The 26,167-nt window shown below is 36.1% G+C and overlaps 1 protein-coding gene across 1 annotated transcript in view; it reads right to left on the bottom strand.

Moving 5' to 3' along the window:
• Window positions 1–26,167, bottom strand: part of LOC101344436 (CUB and sushi domain-containing protein 1-like) — a 1,691,327-nt gene that overhangs the window by 494,648 nt on the left and 1,170,512 nt on the right. Inside the window, exon 11 of the mRNA XM_023743077.1 lies at window positions 5,913–6,025. Within this exon, the coding sequence (XP_023598845.1) occupies window positions 5,913–6,025 (113 nt within the window). The remainder of the gene's footprint in view (window positions 1–5,912; window positions 6,026–26,167) is intronic.

Here is a 26,167-nt window from a genome sequence, read left to right on the forward strand (position 1 = left end):
CATATATAAATAGAGGGAGAAAAAGAGAGAGGAATGGCACAGTGGTTAAAAGCTTGGCTGCTAACTGAATGATTGCTAATTCAAACCCACCAGCTGCTCATGGGAGAAAGACGTGGTGGTCTGCTTCCATAAAGACTACAACCTAGGTATCTGTTCTACACTCTGACCTATAGTCTGTTTTATAGGGTCCCTATGAGTCAGAATCAACTCAAGGGCAATGGGGTTCTATATATACATAATTCTTGAACAAACGTTTTAAATCAAATAACTTTAATTATTTATGTATTTTAGAATCACCTTCACAAATTAGTTTGTATTTTATGTCTAATTGTTGGCATAATATAACCAAACTTGTTGCTATTGAGTTGATTCCAACTCATAGCGACCCTACAGGACAGAGTAGAACTGCCACCACAGGGTTTCCAAGCAGCAGCTGGTGGATTCCAACCGCCAACCTTTTGGTTAGCAGCCGAGCTCTTAATCACTGTGCCACCTAGACTCCTAGCATAATACAGTACTTAGAAAATAGAATATCTTCTTTTGATATACTATTTTATTTCAATTTTTTTTGCCCACAAGACTTATATTAGTTGTCTGTTTTAATTATCTTTTTTACTTTAAAATATTATTTTGTCAAAAGGTAATATATGGCCTTGAATTAACAATCTCTCAAGGATCAAGGCAATCCACATTGCCATGAGTTCTCAAGTTGTAGGTATGAATAGTCTGTTGAGACTATTAACAGAATACTAACTAGAGTTAAATGTAATTATAATGAATGTGGTATGGTCATGCAAACTGAAAGTATGACACCTGGAAGGATATTTACATTTTAATGAAGAATTTTTATATCCCTTAATAGTAAAGGATTCACAGTTTGGAATGACGCTGGCCTCACTACTCTTCATACTAGAGACCTCACGGTGTGCGTCTTGATAATGTTGTCGTTAATTTCCTCCAATATGCCCCGTTGGGAAGTTTCTGGTATTTCACTGATGCTTTAAAATCCTACCAAGGGCAGTAGCGAGTGTAGGTCATGTGGAAAATATTATACTTCTGCCATGCTTTTTTGAATAACAGTATAGTTAAGTAGAAGTTCAATTAAAGGTCAGATCTAAAAGTCCAAATGTCACGGATTATTCAGCAATTATCTCTGCATTCTGGCACTAACCTTCGAATGGGATGCAAATACCATCTTTTGTTGTAGCATTTCTTATTAAAAAGAGTCATTAATTTCCCATCCCACTCCCATGTTTCCAGCAAGGAGGAACCTATTTTATACTTCATAGCTAAGTATATTCACAGGCAGGCCCTCTCCTCGCCACAGGACCTTCTAATATTGCAACTATTTAAATGCACATGCATAGTGCAGCCACCCTATCGTGTGTCCAGGTACCTGGATTCGTGGCAATATTACCCACCGTCTGTATTGTTTCAGGGTTGGTAAATGCTTATTTTAATTATCTGCCTCATTGGCTTGCTATGCAATAGCTTCTTGTTACATTTTTTCAGCTCCTGAAACTACTCCTACAGTAAACACTTGTAAAATAAGAACATATTGTCTCTCTGTTCAAGTCCACAAAATAGACTAGAATAAGATCCCAACTCAATATTTCTCACTTTCACTTACAAAATACAGTTCCTAAATAAATTTTACTTAGTTAATCTTAACCACTTTAAACTTTTATTTGTTTTTTATATTCCTCAAGTTACTATTACAAATTTAATTTCAACTTTCAGTTTTGTGTTTTAAAACTACCTGAAAATGGACATACTCCACAAATGCAAGTTCGGCTGGCTAATAAGTATTGAACTGGTTAAAGCAGAAAGTTGAATATGAGGTTAAAAAATAATAATACAACAATAGAGCACCCACAGTTAATTTGATTTAAAGAAAAAAAAAAATTATTACAGCCTCCACCAGCCCGAGCCTGGAAGAACTAGATGGTGCCTGGCTACCACCATCGACCACTGACAGGGATCACAATAGAGGGTCCTGGACAGAGCGGGAGAAAAATGTAGAACAAAATTCAAATTCACAAAAAAGACCAGACTTACTGGTCTGGCAGAGACTGGAGGAACCCCTGAAACCATGGCCCCCGAATACCCTGCTGACTCAGAACTGAAGCCACCCGCTAAGGCCACTTTTCAGCCAAAGATTAGACAGGCCTGTGAAGTAAACAATAACACATGCAAGAATCGTGCTTCTTAGTTCAGTCAAGTATATGAGACCAAACGGACAACACCTACCGAAAAGCAAAGACAAGAAGGCAGGAAGGGACAGAAAAATGGTGGAATACACACGGAGAACCCAGAGTGGAAAGGGGAAAGAGGAGAGTGCTGACACATTGTGGGGATTGCAATCAATGTTACAAAACAGTTTATGTAGAAATTTTTGAATGAGAACTAATTTGCAGTGTAAACTTTCACCTAAAATACGATAAAATTAGAAAATATGTATTTATTAATATTTGATTAATATATACTTTCTCTAGTCTACGTTGTCTACTTGTGTTAAAACTATGAATACTTACAATTCATGCAATTTATTTGTGTGGTATTTCTCAACTGTATACGCAATTTTTAATTTTTAATAACTAGTCTTTTGAGAAATCAACAAACATGATTTGGCTATTTTGACAATCTCCAAACCACATCAAATAATTCTTATTTTTTTTACGTTTCCAGGTGGCCCAGTTCAAAAACCTTATTAAATGAGTAGAAGAGAAAGAAAGCTGCATAATCCTATAATATGAAAAAAACAAGTTACTTTCTTTCAAATCATTTTAGCAAATTTTTCACAAAAAAATTATTTCTAGTGAAAATATGACTAAAGTATTTTTAAGTAGTAAACAAGGAATAAAACTGGAATTAATTGTATAACATATAAATTAAATACATTTAACAGAATTTGAGATTAAAAATCGGCAAAAATGGAACTGGTTCTTAATAAAGGCTAAATCGTATACATATACAGTTTTTCACATATTCAGCTCTACTTGAATTTTCTTTTCCTTATTCAAATATTCTCCTGTTCTTTTCCTTCATTCTTTCAGTTAAGCTACAAGATCTTTGCCTTTGTCTCAAAAAAAGTAACTGATTAATGCTGATATACATATATATTTATGTATATACATACAGAATATACCAGTGTAATTTATGTATATGTGTAAAAATAAAAATACAAGAGAATTTTATGAGATTTTAACATTTATTTTATGATCCATAATTATGATATGTATGGTTGAAGAATTTTTTTTAAGGGTAAGATCATGACGTCTGTACCAATGTAACATAGAAATATGTCAAAGATTTTCTTTAACTCAGTAATTAATGAGGGAAGTAGTAAGGTATTTTAAAAACTGTTTCAAAGGAGAATCCAAAGATCGCGTAGATATAGGCAAACAGAAATGCTAAAATGAATTTGCCAGTAGATGCAAAAGTGGTCAATAGCCAAAGGAGCATAGTCAATGGCATTTTCTCCAGGGAAAATCATTTACATCTCAGTGGACAAGAAAGATTGCACTGCTCAGTTTTCTATGATTTACTAACAGACAATGAGAGTCACAGCCACCCACAGAAACAGTTAGCTAGGAAGGGTCTGCTAGACAACACCTAGTATTTCATTGAAAAGACACCTAATAATCTCTTCTGCCCAAATCAGTTTTCTAATTTTTCCTGACAATATCTTACAAATAAACTATTTCTTTTTTTTTCCAGTTCCCCTAGAGTAAAACAATCTGAATTAAAAAAAAAAAAACACTTTTACTGTATTACAGTATTACATATTTTGTTACTTCTTTAAAAATTTGAAACTTTACTTATAGAAAGGATATAAAATTTGAAAATTTCAAAAATTAAGTATAGCATAAATTTATTTTCTTCTGAATCATCACTGTACATTTTATTATGGTTTATGAATAGCAGTTTCTTCTCAATAATTGATTTTTGTGTCAGTAAATATATCTAAATGGATTTTAAAATGTAATTTTCTGGGTATTTTGATAGATACTCTATCCAGAGTTATTTGTATGATGATAGTATAAGAACAATCCTGTAAGACAACATACTGAAAAGCTTCTCATGACTATAAATTGAATTCAAGATATTAAGTTCTTTCCAATCTAGTTAAAAATGATTTCAGATTATGAGTGATTTGTTAAAAGTATGTCAGTATACTGACATATACACATAAAGTATAACATATATGCAAATTATATGTTAAATACATATTTTAAAAGTTCTAATTAATAACTAGAGTTTCTAAAATGTTTTTAATAGTGTTGTTAGGTGCCCTCAAGTCAGTTCCAACTGATAGCAACCCTATGTACAACAGAACGAAACACTGCCTGGTCCTGTGACATCCTCACAAGTAATATTTTTGATATTAATAATATTATTTTTATCTTATCTGAAGCCCATATTTTATCCTTGGATGAAAGGGAACTGTTCAAGAGAATTCCAGATTCTCACGGAATCCAGAAAGTCTAGAGCCATTGAGGCTAAAAGACCCTCAGAAACTATTGCCCTGAGGTAGTCTTTAAACTTTAAACTGAAACTGTCCTCTGAAGTCATCTTTAAACCAAATAATTTCCTTAATTAGTAAGAAAATTTGTGTTGAGCATTGTGGTTTTTTAAAGAATTACCTATGTGTGATCAAACTGTCAACAGGAAATCAAAAGTTTAGGTGAGAAATTATGCTCTAAGGCTGATCTTTGTTTATTTAACTTGATTTTGAAGAAATGTTGCATAAAATCCTGCATGTCCACAAGTTGTCTTATAACTCCTATTCTGACCCTGTTTCAATGATAATGTATAATTACTAGCTATAGAGTCATATAACCTGAGGTATATAAGCCTGTAAAAATTTACCTTCTACAAGCGAGCCTTCTCAACATTCTATTCAGACTATTCTTCAATGTGCAGATTCAATAAACTTTAATCAATTTCTATAATTGGCTTTACATTGGTTTTATTTCAATCCGACAAATTCTTTCTCTTAGTCAAATATGTGATAGATCCTACTGAAGATAAAAGTACTGCATCCATCAATTATACCCTTTTGCATAATCCAAAAGGAAGAATTGAACATGCTCACAAGCCTGTTTCTGTTCAATTCTTCAGTCAAATTATTTTAGTTACAGATGTAGAAAATGCAAAAAGCATGTATCTAAAGTAAAATGTTGGTGTTTTTATGATCTTTATTTTTTGGCTCTTAAAATGGATAGGCCAATGTATAACTTTTCTAGCTGCCTTGAGGTCAGAATATTATGAAGATTATTTTCTTCCTTTATAATATAATCAAAGATTTCCCCTCTAGCTTGCTTCTCTCTTAATTCTTTGCCAGCTATAGGAATCAAGAGATCAAAAGGATGTTTTTCCTAGGCAAATACTGCAGTGTTTTCCTTCAATTCTTATATAGATTTCTGTACCTTCCATGAAGAAAAGAAAAAATTTAAATGGGAATATATATGTAATAGTCAATGCTTAATTAAATTGAATCTAGTCAAATTTATACCTTGTTTGAAAGTCATAATCCTAACTACTTAACGTAATCATAACCACTTACCTTAGTCACAATCATAACAACTATTAGCCAGTTAGAAATAAAGAGCCAAGATTCATAAGTATGCACACATTTCAGAGCTTGCATTTTATAATTAGTGTCAGTCTTCATTTTAACCTAGTGATAACACACATCATGGCAAGGCAAGCTTTCAAGAAGTTAAAAATTCTTATTCTCAAAAAGAACCATGAGCAGGATTTAATTAAGGAAATTGAAAATTGCTATTCCCAATGTATAAACATTGTTCTTACTTATTGATTTTATTTCTGTTTGGCATATACATAATGGTATCTACCCTCCATAGGCATGCCAGCTGTACATAACAGTATGCATATTCCAGCCATACCTTGGTAAACAGCTTTAAATCCAGGGGAGCCAATGCTGTCGTCAGACTGTAGATGTAACCACATCTGGTTACTCATACTCACGATGAGATCAGGAACACTGGATCCAGTCAATCTGAAAGATGAGAAATGTTAAAATCATTACTGGAAGCCACAAGTACATCTATCTTAACTTAGTAGTGCTCCTAAAGTGAGATTATAATGAAGAGAATGGTATAGTTAAATAATATTTCTTCTGATTCCAACGTGAAACCAACTGTGTGTATATATGTGTGTATGTGTATATATGTGTGTGTGTGTGTCGTTCTAACAGAGTAGCCTTACCTTTGTGTAAGTAGCAAGACCCTCCTTCAAAACTCTAGAATGATTTGCAATTCATATTCATATTTAAACCTATATATTGTTGGCAAATGACAGTAATTATTCTATTCTACAACTTCAAATTTGTATCTTTTAGTCTAAGACTGCAGGGCCTCCTGGGGTGCGGGTTTTCAGGGTGAAAACTGGGACAGTCCTGGGAAACTCGGACCGTTGGTCACCGTATGTGACCAGGAGATACGACCTATTGCTGTAGAGTTACGTAAGCATAATACGACACCATGAAAATGAAAGCATCTCTCAGCTGAGAAACTGCACCACTTATTAACAAAATGCTCGGATTGTTTAGTCTGTAATCACATACTTTTACTTCAAAGCTTTTTAAAAATATGTATTACATTTAATCATACATTAAGAGAATAGGCAAAAGAAGAACAGCATGTACAGATGGAACAGCCTTGGCAGCATTTACTGAACTTTCTCTCTGTATGTTAACCTCCAGGTCAACCAAATGGAAGTTTCAATTTTCAAGGAATCATCATGTATCAACAAAACAATCACACAGAGGTTCCTGTCAGCCAGGGAAAACCAACAGTAAATTCATCGACTGAACTCCACATACTGACAGAAAAGCATGTTGAAATAGAAAAACTGCAAGGAAAAAAAAATCAATTCAACCAAAACAAATGTCTCTAATCAAACAGGAAGCTTTGCTTTCAGCAAAGTAGTTTCGGGAATATGAACACATGATTTGCCCCATCAGTCATGTTGTTTGTCTATCAACCCAGAGTTCTCACCTTAGGCAGTAGAATACCTGCTCTTCAAACGAAGATGAACAGCAGTTATTATATGTGAAGTAACTCGTGTAAAGTTACACACAAATTGAAAAAAAAGGAAGTATTTCAGAGAGTGAAGTGCAGTACCCAAATATATATTTCTTTCTGAAGATCTGTTTTTGCAAGAATGCTCTTTTTCATTTGTTTGTTTTGTTTGCTTTTTTGATTTGAGAGGTTTTTTTTCTTCTTTATGTACACATTTGATTGAAATGTGACATATTAAAATTACACACATCATAAATGTCTAGCTCCGTGGAATTTTACAAAGTGAATACACCCGTGAACTACCGTGTAGATCAACACATAGAATATTACCAGTACCCAGAAGCCTTTCCTGTGTCACCTCCCAGTCACTACTCTCTGCTTCCACCTTGCCAAAACATAGATTAGTTTGGTCTGTTTTTGTTTGACTTCATATAAATAAAATAATATTAGCTTAATTTTTCCTCTACATTATGTTTGTGAAATTTATCCATGTTTTTGTTTGTAGTTGTATTTCTATTAATTTATATGTAGATATAATACAGATGTAGATATAAATTAAAATAATTAAAATGCATTGTATGTATATATCACATTTTTTTATGCAATGTATCCTTGGTGGATATTTGGTGTGTTTCTGGTTTGGGGTTGTTAGAAAAAAATGCCATTATGCCCATTGTTCTGCATGTGATTTGTTGAGCATATGAATACATTTTGGAGGATATGTAACTCAAAGTAGAATTGTGGGAAAGATATCTATACATATATATACAGCTTCACTGAATTCTGGTGGCTCAGTGGTTAAGAGCTGACCTGCTAACCAAGAGGTCAGCAGTTTGAATCCACTAGCCGCTCCTTGGAAACCCTATGGGGAAGTTCTACTCTGTCCTATAGGGTCACTATGGGTGGGAATCAACTTGAAAGCAACAGTTTTTATTTTTGGATTTATGTATGTTTATGTGTGTTTCTGTGTGCTCACTTTTATTTTAAAGGTTATTTTTGCTGGGTATTGAATGCTTAGTACACTTACTTATTTTTCCCAACACTTCAAAGCTATCACTACATTGTCATTTCACTTCCTTTGCTTAAGTTGAGAATCATGTCGTCAGTCTTATGTTTATTTTTTCAAAATAATGTTTCTTTGATTATGACTGCTTTTAATATTTTTTCCTTGTCCTATTTTTCAACAGATTTATTATACTATGCCAGGGTGAGTTTATTTTTGCATTTATATTGACTGATTTGAAGACATTCTTGAATCTTGATTTTGTTGTCTGTTTTGAAAAATTCTCGGTAATACCGTCTTCAAATATTGCTTATGTTCCATGTTCTTCTCCTTTTCTTCCAGAATTCCAATTACACACATATTTTCTGAGTATACCATTCTTTTTTCTCTTTCTTTCTGCTTCAGTTTGTGCACTTTCTACTTCTAGTTCAACCCATATGTATTGAATTCTGATATTGTAGTTGTATTCTGATACCGTATTCCAGACACTGAATTTTTCAGTTCTCGATTTTCCATTTGATTCTTTATTAAAGATTTTGGTTTCTGCCAAAATTCTAGATCATTTCATCTGTTTTCTTAAATCATATTAATCATAGTGAACTACCAAAATCTCTGAGTGATAAGTACAATATCTCCATACTGTGGCATTTTTCTATTGTTTAGCTCTTGGTTTGGGGTCATTGGCTGCTGTTTCTGGCCATTTCAGGTATTTTTACATTAATTGCTAGATTTTATGTATAAATAATTGTGGAAACTCTGTATGTTATTATCTTCCTTCAGAAAGAACTTGATTTCCTTCTGGCAGTCATACGCTAGCAGACACTGGAACCAATCAAAGCTGTTTTTTCAGGCTAGTCTGCTTCCTATTTGCCCTTCCTTGTAGTCTGCATTCCTTCTTATAGCACACTCCAGAGATTATAATCTTGATAAGTAGATCTCCTCTTGGAAGAGATAGTCCCTGACGTCTATCTTTGTTTCCCTAGAATGGAGAGAATTCCTAAAATTTTGCTTAGCCTTTTAGACCATTAGCAGCAACTTGTTGTTTGGTTCCTTTGTTACTCATCTCAGGAAAATTAAGATTGAGCAAACACGTCAAGGACCAAAGACAATCAGATACTAAGTTCACTTCTCTGCAATTCTCTTTTCTTTGAAATCTTGGCCCCTTAAATTCTCACAGCTTTGATAGACCGGTTTAAGGACTCCAACATTCTATGTCACACAAAACATTCTGGGAGCTATAGATTTCTGTTTGACCATCATGCCCTAAGCTGGGAATCAACAAATGCCCCTAGGAGAAAATGGTTTGCAAAACGTGTGCTTTTTGTCTTCTAAAATCCTGGCTATAGGTAAGCTGGTGACACAGTGGTTAAGCACTTGGCTGTTAACCAAAAGGTTGGCAGATGGAACCCACCAGGCACTCCACAGGAGAAAAATGTTATGGTCTGCTTCTTTAAAGAGTTATAATCTTGACCCTAATACATGGCATAAAGAGAATATAAACCATAACTAACAACGCACAAACACCAGAAGGTAAACTAGATAACTGGGAGCTCCTGAAAATTAAACACTTAATGCTTATCAAAAGACTTCACCAAAGAGTAAAAAGAAAATCTACAGACTGGGAAAAAAATTTGGCTATGACATGTCTGACAAGGGTCTAATCTCTAAAATGTATAGAATATTTCAACACCTCAATAACAAAAAGACAAATAACCTAATTAAAAAATGGGCAAAGGATATGAACAATCACTTCACCAAAGACACTCAGGCAGCTAACAGACACGTGAGGAAATGCTCACGATCATTAGTCATTAGAGAAATGGAAATCAAAACTACATTGAGATACCATCTCACTCCAACCTTACTGGCACTAATCAAAAAAACAGAAAATAACCAATACTGGAGAGGTTGTGGAGAGATTGGAACTCTTATGCACTGCTGATGGGAATGTAAAATGGTACAACTACTATGGAAAATGATACGGTGACTTCTTAGAAAGCTAGAAAAAGAAATACCATACAAACCAGCAATTCCATTCCTAGGAATATATCCTAGAGAAATAAGAGTCGTCACATGAATAGACATATGCACACTCATGTTCATTGCAGCATTGTTCACAATAGCAAAAAGATGGAAACAACCTAAGTATCCATCAACAGATGAATGGATATACAAATTACAATACATAATACAGTGGAATACTATGCAACGATAAAGAACAATGATAAATCTGCAAAGCATCTCACAACATGGATGAATCTGGAGGGTATTATGCTGAGTGAAATAAGTCAATTTCAAAAAGATAAATATTGTATGAGACCACTGTTATAAAAACCCAAGAAAAGTTTTACAAACAGAAAAAAAAAAAGAAAAAAGTCTTCGATGGTTATCAGGGAGAGGAAGTGTGAGGAGGGGAACTCATTAACTAGATAGTAGACAAGTGTTAACTTTGGTGAAGGGAAAGACAACACACAATATAGGGGAAGTCAGTACAACTTAACCAAGGCAAAGTCATAGAAGCTTCCTAGACATATCCAAACACCTCAAGCGACTGAGTTATTGGAGTTGAGGGCTGGGGACCACTATCTAGGGGGAACAGCTAAGTCAATTGGAGTAACACAGTTCATAAAAAAAAATGTTCCACATCCTAATTTGGTGAGTAGCGTCTGTCATCTTAAAAGTTTGCGAGTGGCCATCTAAGATACATCTATTGGTCCCATCACATTTGGAGCAAAGGAGAATGAAGAAAACCAAAAACACAAGGACAATATTTGTCCAAAAGACTAATGGACCACATGAACCACAGCCTCCTCCAGCCTGAGCCCAGAAGAACTAGATGGTGCCCGTCTACCACCACCAACTGCTCTGACAGGGATCACAACAGAGGGTCCCACGCAGAGCAGGAGGAAAACGTAGAACAAAATTCAGATTTACAAAAAAGACCACACTTAGTCATCCGATAGAGACTGGAGGAACTCCTGAGACTATGGCCCCAGGACACCCTGCTAACTCCGAACTGGAGCCACTCCCAAAGTCCACCTTTCAGCCAAAGATTAGACAGGCCTATAAAATAAGCAATAACGTACATGATGAATGTGCTTCTTAGTTCAATCAAGTATACAAGACCAAGTGGGCAACACTTGCCAAAAAGCAAAGATGAGAAGGAAGGAAGGGACAGGAAAAGTTGACAAATGGACACAGAGAATCCAGGTTGGAAAGGGAAAGGGGGAGAGTGCCAATACATTGTGGTGATTGCAACTAACATCACAAAACAATTTTGTGTATAAAATTTTTGAATGAAAAATTAATTTGTACTGTAAACTTTCACCTCATACACAATAAAATTAAGGGGAAAAAACATTTACACTGTTGGAACCTTATAGGGCAGTTCTACTCTGTTCTGTAGGGTTGCTATGAGTCGAAATGGACTTGAAGGCAAAGGGTTTGATTTTTTGTTTTGTTTTAAAATCATGGCTACCTTATATGAGTAGAAGATTGGCTTTATTCATAGCCATTATAAGTAGCTACTTATTGTTCAATAAGTGAAATTCACTGTGTTGGGATAGGAGAAGAACGAGGAAAGAAAAAGTATTATTTTCTCATAAAGTTTATATAAACATAAGGAAGAACATGTGCATAACCATTGATTTTACTTACCTACTAATATATACTTGGCTCTTGGGTCATATGTAATATGAGTGGAAAATAATATTTCTCACTTTTCGTATTTGACACTTATAAACTGCTTAGAGGTGGCATTAGCATCCTTCTTGGTCTGCGTTTCTAGTTCTACTCTCTACATGCTTCTTATGCTTCTTTGACTTTAAGATATGTGACATTAGTAGGCTCCACTCTGGTTCATCAGTACTGTCTCCATTCATGTAGTATATTGGCTCATTGTCATCTCTAAGGGGCAGTCTGTGCACGCATATGGATGATTCCCCAAACTTAACTCTTGGTTCCTTGATTTTCTCAACTCCAATAGCCTTCCCTTCTATTCCACTTTAAATGTTGAAGTCTCTGATCACACCTTGCACCCTGCTACTCTTTATAATAAAAGTCAGAGATATCCATATCCTTTAACTCTCAAATTCTTTCACCCTAATAAAACCTAAACTTCAAATTCCTAGATACTGGTATTATTTCTTTCACTATGTTTTTATCCTCCCTGGACAACCTGATTCACACTCTGGTATACTTTCTCACCAGCCCTTTCAATTCTCTGAAAATCTACCCATCTCTTCCACCTCCCTGACAAAATCCCATTTTGAGATTAATCCAACAATCCATTCTTTATCGTCCTATGCCTGCACAGGTCAAAGTTGATAAAGGATTGTACTGATTTGTATTAGCGTATATTTATGGTACCAGACTCCAGGTAGATGCTCAACAACACACCTTTTTCTTGGGCCATACTTAACTTCTTTTCCATTTCTCATTCCCACTAGCTATTGTTCCAAACCACCACCATTTTTCAAGCTCCTTCTCAATCCTGCTTTCCTTGCTCTCATCTCAGCAGATAACTTCATTTATAAACATATGGGGAAAACATTTAAGATGATCAAACCATGAATTAACCTGTCTCTCAAACTCTCCTAAATTCCCATTGATACCACCAAGCATCCAGTCACTAGAAGCAAAGATCAAAATGTCATCTCCTACTCTTTCCATTCCCTTCCCAGAAAATCCATTCATTAACAAGTTGTGCTAATTTTGCCTCTTCGTTACATCCTATTTTTCTCTCCATCTCTACTTTCTTAGTTTGAGCGCTGAATATCTCACGTAAGAATCACTGAAATAGTCTCTTAACTCAACCTCTTGATTTTGATATTACTTCCCTCATACATTGGATAAAACTTTAAATTCTTAAAAACTTAATTATTATGTAGCAAATTCTCACTCCTTGAGCACTTATACTACAAGTTAACTACTTCAAGCATAGCTCTAAATGTATATATTTGAATTGCTTGTAGTTCTTTACTGGGCTTTATTTTAATTCAATAAATCAACTGACTAGTGGATTCACATAAAACAGAATAAGTAAGTGCACTGCTATGGCACACAAAATGTTCATTCAATCAAACATCAAATCAGGCTCAGATGTATCTACTCGAGTTTTAGAATTTAAGGCTGCTGTTTATTTGACTGCTCTACTTATAAAAGGATTGCAAGCATGGTTGGTTATGACTGATTATATTTAAATTTTTTTGCTCTTTTTGAATGTTTCCAAAGCTACTTTAGTTTGATAGCATTTCCAGATGATTTGTTTAAAACAAAAAAGCAAATGATACTATGACCCTTTGCAGCTGCTTATCTGTTTAAAACACAATCTTTCTTCCAAAAAGTATAACTGAAATAAAATAGATGCCTGTTTTGACAAAATACTTCAACAATCCTCATAACACGTAATTTTTAATTGTTTTTAAAAATCATCTCTATTTTCTCCATCTTGACTTTATAGTATATAGTATTTTGATGTAAAGCTAAAAATAAATTTATCTAATGAAACATTAAATTGATTTATTTTTTAGGAAACTAAAGAAAAATTTTTTTCAAAGAAAAAAATTCATCAATTGTCTTTTTTTCCAGCTCCCAGTCCCTCTGTGTTGGAATCCTCAACCCATCCATATCTCCTTATGTTCCAACTATGTTGACCTTTGTTTTTTTCATTCTCCAAATCTATCGGTCTTTATTGGCCTCCAGGTTTTCGGCAAACACTGAAATCATTGCATGTTCTTCTGGGAGAACGACTAAGACTTTAACGGTTTTCTGGAAGGTATTCCTTAACTTGCCTAGACAATGCATTTCTTCCCTACATCATTGTAGAATCCTGCATATCTTATATTTCAGTTAAGACAAATGTATTACAGCCGTCTACTTCAACATCTGTCTCCTACCGAATTCTGAGTGCAAGGTTATATTTCTTGGCGATTTTATTCCCTGGGATATAACCTGCAATTTTTTTTAAATGCATGCATATATAATGCACTTTTTTGAATGAAAGCATACATAAAAATATAAACTGATCTGCCTTAAAATCTAAGCTTTGGTGGCATAATGGTTAAGAGCTCGGCTGCTAACCAAAAGATTGGCAGTTCGAATCCAGCAGCTGCTCCTTGGAAACACTATGGGGCAGTTCTACTCTGTCCTGTAGGGTCACTATGAGTCAGAATAGACTTGACGGCAAAAGGTTTGGTTTCGGTTTGCATTAAACTCCATTAAATATCTATGTGGTAAATTTCATACAAATATTTCCAAATAATGATTTAAATGTTTGTGTTCACTTAGGCAGCATAAGGTTAGAAAATGTAGCATCAAAAATTTGGTATTTAGTATGCAGGATTCTATTTATAGGTCTGCCATTTATTCACTCTGTGATAGTAGGCAAACCAATTTTACCTCTATGTCAGTTTCTTCACCTGTGAAACAAGAGAGCAGCACTAATTGATCTTAAAGGAATGTCTCAGATATAAATTGCTATTTTTTTCTAGAGATTTCAGTGATGACAGTATTCTCACACTTCCAGCTTTTTGACATGGCTCCTTGAGTCAACACCAATGTTGAACTGAAATCAGCAGTATTCATGACTACAATTCCAGTACTCTGGATTATGTGTTTGCTTTTTTTCTACAATGAGGGCACACTGAGTTGAGAGCACATCTGAACTCTTTCCTCATGAAAATTGGTCAGTGCACTTGAAAGCTTGATTGTACCCATACGATGCAATCATTTCATGAAACTCTGGTTACCGGGTTTACTAGAGGGCTTATGAGAGAAATCAGCACTCTCATTTCTGAACTGATTTTCTCTTTGGCCATTGATAAGAGGTTAAACAGTTCCTCCGTATATGGAAGGTAATTGTGTGAAAGGGATGGCTAAGACTAATTCTGACTTCTTTCATTCAGCCTAACACATTGGAGATTCACTCTTAACGTTTTGTCACTGTTCAGTAGAATTCCCTTGTATGAAGCTACCGCAGTGTGAATATCCATTCACCTTCTGAAGGCTAGTTACACTGTTTCCAGTTTTTTGCAATTATGAGTCAAGTTACTGTCAACATTCATGGAGGGTAAATTTTAACTCTCTAGGTAAACACTTAAAAGTGAGATTCTGGGTTCTAATGTTAACTGCATGATTACGTTTATTTAAAAACAAAACAAAAAACAACTGACAAACTGTTTTCCAGAATGGATGTACCATTTTACATTTCCACTTGCAGTCTGAATTGTTAATATAGTATAATTCTTTTTATGTGACTTTCTCAAACAGACCAAAAAAAAAAAAAGATGAAAAACAGATCAGTAGTTAAGGGTTTAGGAAGAGGAGACAGTATGATTTACAAAGGGATAGCACAGTTTTTGGGGTGACGGAGCAGTTCTGTATCCTGAGTGTGGTGGTGGTTACACAAATCTATATATGTATTAATATCAAAGATTTGCATGCAAACAAGTATAATTTACTCTTTATTAATTGTAAAAAATTAATTTCTTAAAACCTAAAGCAACAAAAGTAAAATAAAAATGAACTAGGAACATGCCACGTAGTCGTCAAAACGGGAAGCTGTTGCAACATAACACCTGGAATAAGTTATACCTACATTCTACCTGAAAGGGGAATGGTGTAATAAACCTTTAAAATTCTCATTTTAATTGGAACTCTGGCAATTGAAAAGTATATCTTCTCTCCAAGATAAAAACTCGTCCCAAATTGACCTATTTTTAAGTCTTTTTAGTTCTTGAATGTCTATAAATTTTATAAAACCTTCAGAACGTGTAGAAAACGCATGCTGTTGTTGTTAGGTGTCATTGAGGCCGTTGTGACTCACAGCGACCCCATGCACAACAGAGCAAAACACTGCCTGGTCCTGCGCCATCCTGACAATCCTGGCTAGGTTGGAGCCCATTGTTGTAGCCACTGTGTCAATTCACCTCCTTGAGGGTCTTCCTCTTTTTCTCTGACCCTCGACCTTACCCTGCACAATGTATTTCTGCAAGTACTGGTCCCTTCTGATAACATGTCCAAAGAACGTGAGATGAAGTCTTGCCATCCTTGCTTCTAAGGAGCATTCTGGCTGTACTTCTTCCAGACAGATTTGTTCATTCTTCTGGCAGTCCGTGTTATATTCAGTATGCTTCACCAACACCATAATTCAAAGGTGTCAATTCTTCTTCAGTCTTCCTTATTCATGGTCCAGCTTTCCCATGCATATGAGGCGACTGAAAATGTCATGGCTTGGGTCAGGCACACCTTAGTCCTCAAAGTGACATCTTTGCTTTTTAAAACTTGAAAGAGGTCTTTTGCAGCAGATTTGCCCGCTGGAATATGTCATTTAATGTCTTGACTGTTTTTGCCATGAACACTGATTGTGGATCCAAGTAAAATGAAATCCTCGAAAACTTCAATCTTTTCTCTATTTATCATAATGTGGTTATCAGTCCAGTCGTGAGGATTTTTGTTTTCCTTATGTTGAGGTGTCATCCATACTGAAAGCTGTGGTCTTTGATCTTCATCAGTAAGTGGTTCAAGTCCTCTTTGCTTTAAGCAAGCAAGGTTGTGTCATCTGCTTATGGCAGATTGTTATGAGTCTTCCTGCAATCCTGATGCCTCGTTCTTTTTCATATAATCCAGCTTCTCGGATCATTTGCTCAGTTTACAGATTGAATAAGTATGGTGAAAGGATACAACTGTCATGCATACCTTTCCTGATTTTAAACTACACAGTATCCCTTTGTTCAGTTGTAACAACTGCCTCTTGTTCTATGTACAGTTTCCTCAGGAGCACAATTAAATGTTCTGGAATTCCCATTGTTCTCAGTGTTATCCATAATTTGTTTTGATCCTCACAGTAAAATGCCTTTGCATCGTCGATAAAACACAGGTAAACATCTTTCTGGTATTCTCTGCTCTCAGCCAGGATCAATCTGACATCGACAATGATATCCCTTGTTTTACGTCCTCTTCTGAATCTGGCTTGACATTCTGGCAGTTTCCTGTTGATGTACTGCTGCGACCACTTTTGAATGATCTTTAGCAAAATGGATACTTATTTAAAATATATGTTTTAATTGGCCATTCCTCTCAATTGGGTTTATATAGTGTGAGCTGAAGATTAACAAGACGTTAAGACCCAGTAGGCTACCTGTTCAGGTACCTGGACACAATTATTACTCTCAGGCATGGAGTGAAATAACCTTAATAAGATTTGGGGGTGTCCTGTTACAAATCCTTGGTATAAATACTTAGCGCAAATTGGCAGATACAAAACGACCAGAGTAAGTGTCAGATGTCAATTTAGTCATTAAAGCAACCAAGGCAGAAGCAATTTAAATTCTGGTCATCTGGAAGACCATAATCCTAATCAGAGGTCTTGCACATCTTCAAATACAGTATTAGCCAGGCACTAGAGCAGATCAGCCGAGAAGGCAGCTCTGCAGTGTGTTAAAGCTTCACAATCAACCCAGCACCTAGACAGGTTCCTCATGTAGAGCAGTTACAGATTAAAAGTTTATTTACATGACATGTAGCAGTACAGAGAGCCAGGAAAGGTGGAAAAGATCAGAACTCTGAAATATAAATCATGCAAGTGGTTTTATAAAAGAAATTATCGTAATATGATATACAATGTTAAAACTGGAGATAATCTGTACGTATATTGAAGTACGTTATGACTTTTGCCATTGGTATCAAAATAAAATTAAAGTAATCTTTGGTTTTGTTTGGTTTGATCCATGTAAGCATTTCATTTAAATATGTCACGGCTGGTAAAACAGCACAGATGATGTGTGTTATATTAATCACCACAAGATCCACTTAAGTATACTAAACAGTATTAGAATTATAAAGTGTTTATTTGTAGAAATTTAGGAAAAATATGTAATCCAAACCTCCTAATCTCGCAGATTAAAAGAAAAATGACTAAAGCTTAAAATGAAGTTATTTTACAGGCTTCTGCTGTCTCATAGAAACTCTATAGGACAGAGTTAGAACTGCCCTATAGGGTTTCCAAGGAGCAACTGGTAGATCTGAACTGCCAGCCTTTTAGTTAGCAGCCATAGCTCTTAACCACTGCACCACCAGGGCCCCTCAGTGCAGCTTACACTATTTAAAAGTATATAGACATTCAGTTGTGACGAGATGGTCTACATCCAATTTTCCACTCTCATCCCCACTAATGACAAGTGTAAACCCTGGAAACGGTGCAAGAGACAATAAAAAGAGAACTCTGAATAAAAAAGCTGAGCTGGTTTGGAAACCCAGGAATAGAGAAATAGCACAGCAACCCACAAAAAAGAAAGCCACAAAGACCTGATATTTCCTAACACCCAACCCTGGAGCTCTGGTGGCGTAGTGGTTAAGAGATTGGCTGCTAACCGAAAGGTTGGCAGTTCGAATCCACCAGCTGCCCCATGAAAACCCTATGGGGCACTTCTACTTTGTCCTAGAGGGTTACTATGAGTCAGAAGTGAATCGATGGCAATGGTTTTTGGACCTAGTGACAGAAGGTCACCCAGGTAAGCTTATTTCTCTCTCGAATGGAACGGACTTCTTATGACAACAGCAGGCAAGCCTGACACCATCAGTAGGAGGGCTGAAATGGAAGCACCATCAAAACTGAGCAGCCAGTGGAGGCATCTGCCTTCCCTGTCAGGCCTACGGTATACATTGCCACAGAACGGTTTACAGAGTAGAAATGCCCCATAGGTTTATGTTGGCTGTATTCTTTACAGAAGCAGCTCATGAGCCCTTTTTCTACTGCACCTCTAGGTGGAATCTAACTCACCTTTAGGTTCATAGCCTAGCATGGGTTGTGCCACCCACCTCTGCCGGGCCTGAGACTCCCTTTCTCTGAGGAAAAGTGCTGAGGCCTTCAGAACCTGCAAAAGAGATCCAGCTACAACAAGTGCCTGGTCCAGGAAGACTCTTTGTCTCCATGGGTCTGAGACCTAGGTTCTGCATCCCAAATCAGAGAAACAGGACTACAAGATGGGGAAACATGGAACTGGAAGACCAGGAATGGATTCTCCCCTAGAGCCTCCACAGAGAGCCTGGCCCTGCTAACACCTTGATTTCCACCCACTGAAACTGACTTTGTACTTCCGGCCTCCAGAACTGTGAGAAAATAAATTTCTATTGTTTTTTAAGTCACCAAGTTTGTAATAATTTGTTATTGCAGTAATAGAAACTTAACACAGTAGTAGACAGTTATAAGTCGCTTATACATATTGTAATATCCAGAACAAGAGCTTTGAAAACTGTACAAGAGACACATTCAAAAACACTATAAATAAATCAAGATGGAATTACAAAAAGAAAAATGTTAAAGTTACCCATTAACCAAACCGAAAACCATTGCCATCGAGTTGATTCCAACTATTACGATCCTATAGGACAGAGTAGAACTGCCCCATAGGATTTCTAAGGCTGTAAATCTCCATGGAAGCAGACTGTCACATCTTTCTCCCACGGAGTGGCTGGTGGGTTCGAACCACCAACCTTTCATTTAGCAGCTAAGTGCTTTAACCACTGTTCCATCAGGGCTCCTTTAAAGTTACCCATAAGAAGGCAAAAAGAAAGAAACAAGTTAATAAGAACCAGAGGGACTGAAAAGAAAACAAATAATATAATGGCCAACATAAGTGCTAACATAGCAATGATCGTCTTAAATGTAAATGGTCTAAATACACCAATCAAAAGACAGAGATTAGCAGAGTAGATGAAAAAAATATTACCCAAGTACATGCTAATTAAAAGAAACTCACTTCAAATTTAATGGCATAGGTAGAATGAAAATAGCAGAATGAAAAAAGACATACACTGAAAATAGTAATGAAAACACAGAAGTGGTTATATTAATATCTGATAAAGTAGATTAGAAAGCAAAGAAAATTAATAGAGTCAAAGTGCAATATTACATAATAATAACAGGATTAATCTACATAAAGATCCTAAATATGTATACAGTACACATCAGACCTTCAAAATACCTGAAGTATAACTGACAGAGCTGAAAGAAGAAAATTCAAATCCACAGGTATGTTGGGGACTTCAACACCCCTCTCTCAGCCACTAGACAGAAAACCAGTACAGATATAGAAGATCTAAATAATGCAATCAACCAACAGGATCTACTTGAGCTCTGTAGAGTGCTATACCCAATAACAGTAGGAAACATCTATTTTTCAAGCTCCCATGGAACATTCACCAAGGTAGACCATATCTTGGGGCAAAAAATAAATATTTTGTCAAAATAATTATCAAATAATTTGATCAAAATATTTAATAAAATATGACATCATACAAAACATATTCTCTGAGCATAGTGGAATCTGATTAGAAATCAATAACCAAAAGGCAATAGGAAAATCTCTGAACGAGTAAAAAGTAAACAACATATTTCTAAATAACCCACGGGTCAAAGAGGAAGACTCAAGCAAAAAAACAAAAAAACAGAAATGAACAAAAATGAAAACACAATATATGAAAATATGTGGAATGCAGCTATGTAAGCTGATGTAATGCTTACATTAGAAATGAGGAAAGGTGTAAAACCAATATCTAAGTTTCTATCTGAAGACACTATAAAAAGAAGAATAAAATCAATACCAAACAAGCAGAAGGAATGGAATAATGAATATAAGACCAGAAATAAATTGAATCGCAAATTGTGAAATGATAGAAGAAAACAACCGATGAAAAAAAATTGGTTCTTCTAAAAATCAATATAATTTTTAAACTTCTGGTAAGACTGAACAAAAAATAAGAGATGGAGAGAAGGAAGAAAGAAAGAAGGTACAGATTACCCATGTCAGGAATAAAATAAATAGAGGATAATACTCCATGTCGAGCAGTCATTAAAAAGATAATGAGGAGACGTTGTGAACAACTTCAGGCCCATGAATGTGACCACTCATTAACAATGAATCCTTTCCTCAAAAACTATCAACTTTCAAAACTCCACCAAAATGAAGGAGACAATCTGGATACCCACATAACCATTAGAGCAATTGCTTTTGTGATTAAAAAGCTCCTGAGAAATGGAATCTATAGAACCAGATAGTTTCACTGGAGAATTCTATCAAACTTTTCAGAAGAATGAACACCAAGTTTACATAACCTCTTGCAGCTAATAAAGCAGGGAACACTGTTCAGCTCTTTTAATGAGGTCAGTATTGTTCTGAAACCATAACCAGATGAAGACAGTACCAAAAAATAAAATTACAAACCAATATCTCTCATGAACTTAGACATAAACATTATCAACAAAATATTATAAAACCGAATCCAGCAAAGTACAAAAAAAAATTAGACTCCACTACCAAGTGCGATTCATTCCAGTTAGCCAAAGCTGGTCAACATTCAAAAATCAATGCTCAACATATAAACAAACTAAAGAAGGAAAATCATGTGACTATATCTATTAATGCAGCAAAAGCATTTGACAAATGGAGTAATATATCATCTTCATACTTTGGAAGATTCAATTTAGTAAAGATGTCAATTCTCCCCCAATTTCTGTGTAGTTTTAATGCAATTCAGGAGTCCCTGGGTAGTGTAAACGGTTAAGGTGCCCAACTGCTAACCGAAATGTCAGAGGTTTACGTCCACCTTGGAAGAAAGGCCTGCTGATTTCCTTGTGAGAAATCAGCCATTGAACACCTTGTGGAATACAGTTCTACTCTGATACACATGGGGTCTCCATGAGTCAGAATCAAGTCCATGGCAACTGGTCGGTAAGTAAGTAGGTAATGCAGTTCCTATTAAAATCCTCACAAAATTTTTATACACATAAGCATGACTATTCTAAAATTTATATAATGACACAGACCTTTGAAAAGCTAAACCAGTCTTGACAGATGTCTTAGTCATCTAGTGCTGCTATAACAGAAATACCACAAGTGGATGGCTTTAACAAACAGAAATTTATTTCTTCACAGTAAAGTAGGCTAAAAGTCCAAATTTAGGGCATCAGCTCCAGGGAAAGTCTTTCTCCCTCTGTTGGCCTTCTCATCAATGTTCCCCCGGACTAGGAGCTTCTCTGCGCAGGGACCCCAGGCCCAAAGGACACGTTCTGCTCCCGGCACTGCTTTCTTTGTGGTATGAGGTCCCCCTCTCTGCTCACTTCCCTTTCCTTTTTATTTCTTGAGAGATAAAAGGTGGTGCAGTCCACACCCCAGGGAAACTCCCTTTACATTGATCAGGGATGTGACCTGGGTAAAGGTGGTGTTACAATCCCACCCTAATCCTCTTTAACATAAAATTACAATCACAAAATGGAGGCCAACCACACAATTCTGGGAATCATGGCGAAGCCAAATTGAAACACACGTTTTTGGGGGGACATAATTCAAACCATGACAACAGAGAAGAATAAAGTAAGAGAACTCACTCTAATATTATATTTACTGTATAGCCACAGTAATTGGCAGACTAGTCACATCAATCAGCAGAACTCAGTAAAGAACCTCGAACTGGACCCGCGTAAATATGCTCAACCGGTATCTGACCGAGGTGCAGGAACTATTCAAGTCAATTAAAAGCACCTGAATTCAAAGCCATAAAAAAGAAGGAGGATCTTTTCAACAAATGCTGCTGGAGCAACTGGAAATACATTGGCAAAAAATGAACCTCGATCTAAATCTTTTATCTTGTACAAAAATTAACTCAACATGGACAATAAGCTTCAGCATAAAACATAAAACAGCAAAACTTAAACGCATACACCCAGCAGGAAATCTTCAGGATCTAGGGCTAGGCGAAGAGTTCCTAGACTTGGTATGAAAAGTACAAGCTATAAAAATTAGTAAGTTGGACTTTATCAAAATAAAAACTTTTACTCTGTAAAAGCCCATATAAATAGGATGAAATGACAAGCGACAGATTGGGAAAAATATTTGCTACCCAAATATTCATAAAAACACTAATATCTAGAACACAAAGAATCCTGGGAACTAAGCAGCAAACAAAAACAGACATTTCAATTAGAAAATGGAGGGAAAATAAAGGCATGAACAAACATTTGCCAAGGAGAATATGCACATAGCAAATAAGCACATGAAAAGCTGTCACCCATTAGAGAAAGGCAAATTAAAACCTCAATGAGCCATCAGCACACACCTATCAAAATGGCAAAACACACACACAGACACACAAGTGACAATCCCAAACACTGGCAAGGATGTGGCAAATCTGGATCACTTATACATTGATGGAAAACACTTTGGAAAACCGTTTGGTAGTTTCGTTAAAAAACTAAACATGGAACTAATATGTAACTCAGGAATCGCATTCCTGAACGTTTAACCAAGATAAATGAAAACTCATATTCCCCCCAAAAACTGTACATGGATGTTTATAGCAGCTTTATTTATAATAACTCAAAACTGGAAACAACTCATAAGTCCTTCAATGGATGAATGGTTAAACAATCTGTGGTGCCATGTCATGGAATACTACTCAACAATAAAAAAAATGAGCTACTGATACATGCAATCCCCAGGGAACTGTGCTGAGTGAAAAAGTCAATCACAAAATTTTACACACTGAATGATTCTATTTATATAATAGTTTGAAATGACAAAATTATTTAGATGGAGAACAGGGTTTAGAGACTGGTGGGGTGGAGAGGGAGCTAGCTGTGATCACAAAAGGGCAACATGAGGGACCTTTTCGATCCTGGAAATGTTCTGCATCTTGACTGTGGTGCTGGATACACAAATTTAAACAGGAAATGAAATTGTATAGAACTTAATACATGCACAGATCATGCATAAGAATACAAGTATAACTGGGGAAATCTGACCAAGATAGGGGTATTGTATTGGTTGTGATATTTTATCACAGATTTGCAAAAAAGATTTGGACCAAGTGCAAAAGAAGTTTCTGCATTCTTATTTACAACTGCATGTGAATCTGCAATTAGCTGAGCAAAATTTTCAATTTTAAAAAGTATATAGCACAGAAGTGTATGGTTGTATGTGTGTATGTGTGTGTGTGAGAGAGAAATCTACAAGAGGAGAGTGGAAACAACTTTAACTTTAATCATAGATGAAACAAAGCACCAGGAAGCCACTGTTCTCAGAGACAGCTTAATCGAGTATCCTGGATATGTCCACAGAACTTCACAGAGGCTGACAGGACAAGGGAAAATGGTAGCGTTCCCATAAGTGACTTTACAATAAGACCATGACGATGCTAGCAAATGTCACGTTGACATCATGGACTGGTTTAATCACACTTAATGATTTTGTTTAATATCTGAATTTTTGCATATTTTAGAGTCAGTAAATATTTAGATTAGTACATCATGGAAGGTATAATTTATATCCTTTTTTGATCTCAAGGTGTTATCGCTCATGATCAACAATGTATTGTGCATAAGGTCACGCCTTTTGTAAACTGAGTAACAAAGCCAGGGACTGAAATATAAATTGCTGATTCCAAGTACAGGATTCTTCCTTCAGAATGGCACGGGAACCGTAGCTTCAAATACCGGCTGGCAGTCTACCCTCTAAGGGACCATAGGTTCGTCCTCTCCTTGTCTTCACCTACTTGTCACAAGTTTGTCCTGATACAATGCAGTTACATACCCAGACAATGATAGTTCAATCCCGTTTTCCTTTTCTAGTACATCCATTCCCAAAGAAGACTCTGAACACTGCAAAACTATGCATGCTTTCTAATCCTACGGCAAAGATAGTAACTATAGTATTATAATATCTTCTCTTTGCACTGTACTTTTAACCTCTTTAGAAACCATTTTTCATTTACTATTCTATTTTTTACTTACAACAATCCTTTGAGGTTGGAAGACAAGATACTGAGTCAGGGCTATTGTACTCTAAATACATGCCACTGATTCTTGTTAAAATGCATTTATCCTCAGTAAATGAATCACTTTACATTTGAGGTTAATTTAATGTCAAAAACACACAAAAACACGCAATAACAACTCGTAAATGCCCATTTCTTGGGTCCTTAGAGAAAACAGCCCAACAGTGAGTAAAGATGCTTGTGATGTAATACACAGAATTGCTGGAAAATGCCACAGGAGCTCCTTCAGGTTGTCTGGATCCAAAATCAGCTGAAGCAGAACTCTGCCCCCACCTCCACTACAGTCCAGTGTTATACTTGGACAAAACTTCTCTTGGGACCAATGACTTCCTTCTTCTCCTCTGTAGAAAAGATTGCTCCTAAAGACAGCTTCCCGTGGGCTCCCAAGATTCCCGGGTGAGCCTGCTTTCCCAGAAACCTCTGTAAAGGTGGTACCCCTAAACTAAAATGTCGGTGGTGCAAAGTCGTTGTATTATTCCCCCACTGACAGAGCTGTTAGGGTGAGGAACACAGACCACATGCTGTATGCAGAGCGGCGGGCATCTCTGCTACACCTCTCCAGATGATAATAACAAAGACTGGGGATGCCCTGCCTTCTCTGCTCCCTGACTAGCGGCTTGTTTGATACTCCCAAAAAGGTCTGTTGTTAACCAATTGTGTGTGTTATCGTGGAATTGGTACTGAGCCCTGTTACACACTTCATGGTGACTCAAAGAACTCACCTTGCATGACAATAATGCTATACTAACCATGTGGACTAGTCACCATTAGAACGGGGGTTCATGCTTTCACTAGCAGTTATGCAGAGATGAATTGCTGCCCTAGTGGCCTGATTGTTTAGTTCAGACAAGGGTGATTGATTTATCATTGACATAAATTCAAGGCATGTTTTAGAAACAGCACTTATAAATGGGCATAGTCTAGTCACAGGGAGACTGTTCTATACTGATCAAAATATCTGGGCAAGTTTGGTATGCAAACATTTAAAATTCTTACGTCTATCCACACAGAATGATGCAATCAGTAGATCAAATTTTCAAAAGAGGTACACATGGATACATTGTCACAAAGACGTTTTATACCTAAGAATTCCTGGGGCTTGCGGGTGGGGAGTATGTAGAATATGGAACCTTTTTCTAATGTTAAAATGAGTACAATTACTTATAAATCTTTTTTAAGAGTTCCTGAGTGCCTTTAAGGAACCCTGGTGGCGTAGTGGTTGAGAGCTGGGCTGCTAACCCAAAGGTCAGTAGTTCGAATCCGCCAGCGTCTCCTTGGAAACCCT

This window comes from Trichechus manatus, unplaced genomic scaffold, assembly GCF_000243295.1.
Source record: "Trichechus manatus latirostris isolate Lorelei unplaced genomic scaffold, TriManLat1.0 scaffold00234, whole genome shotgun sequence".
NCBI lineage: Eukaryota > Metazoa > Chordata > Mammalia > Sirenia > Trichechidae > Trichechus > Trichechus manatus.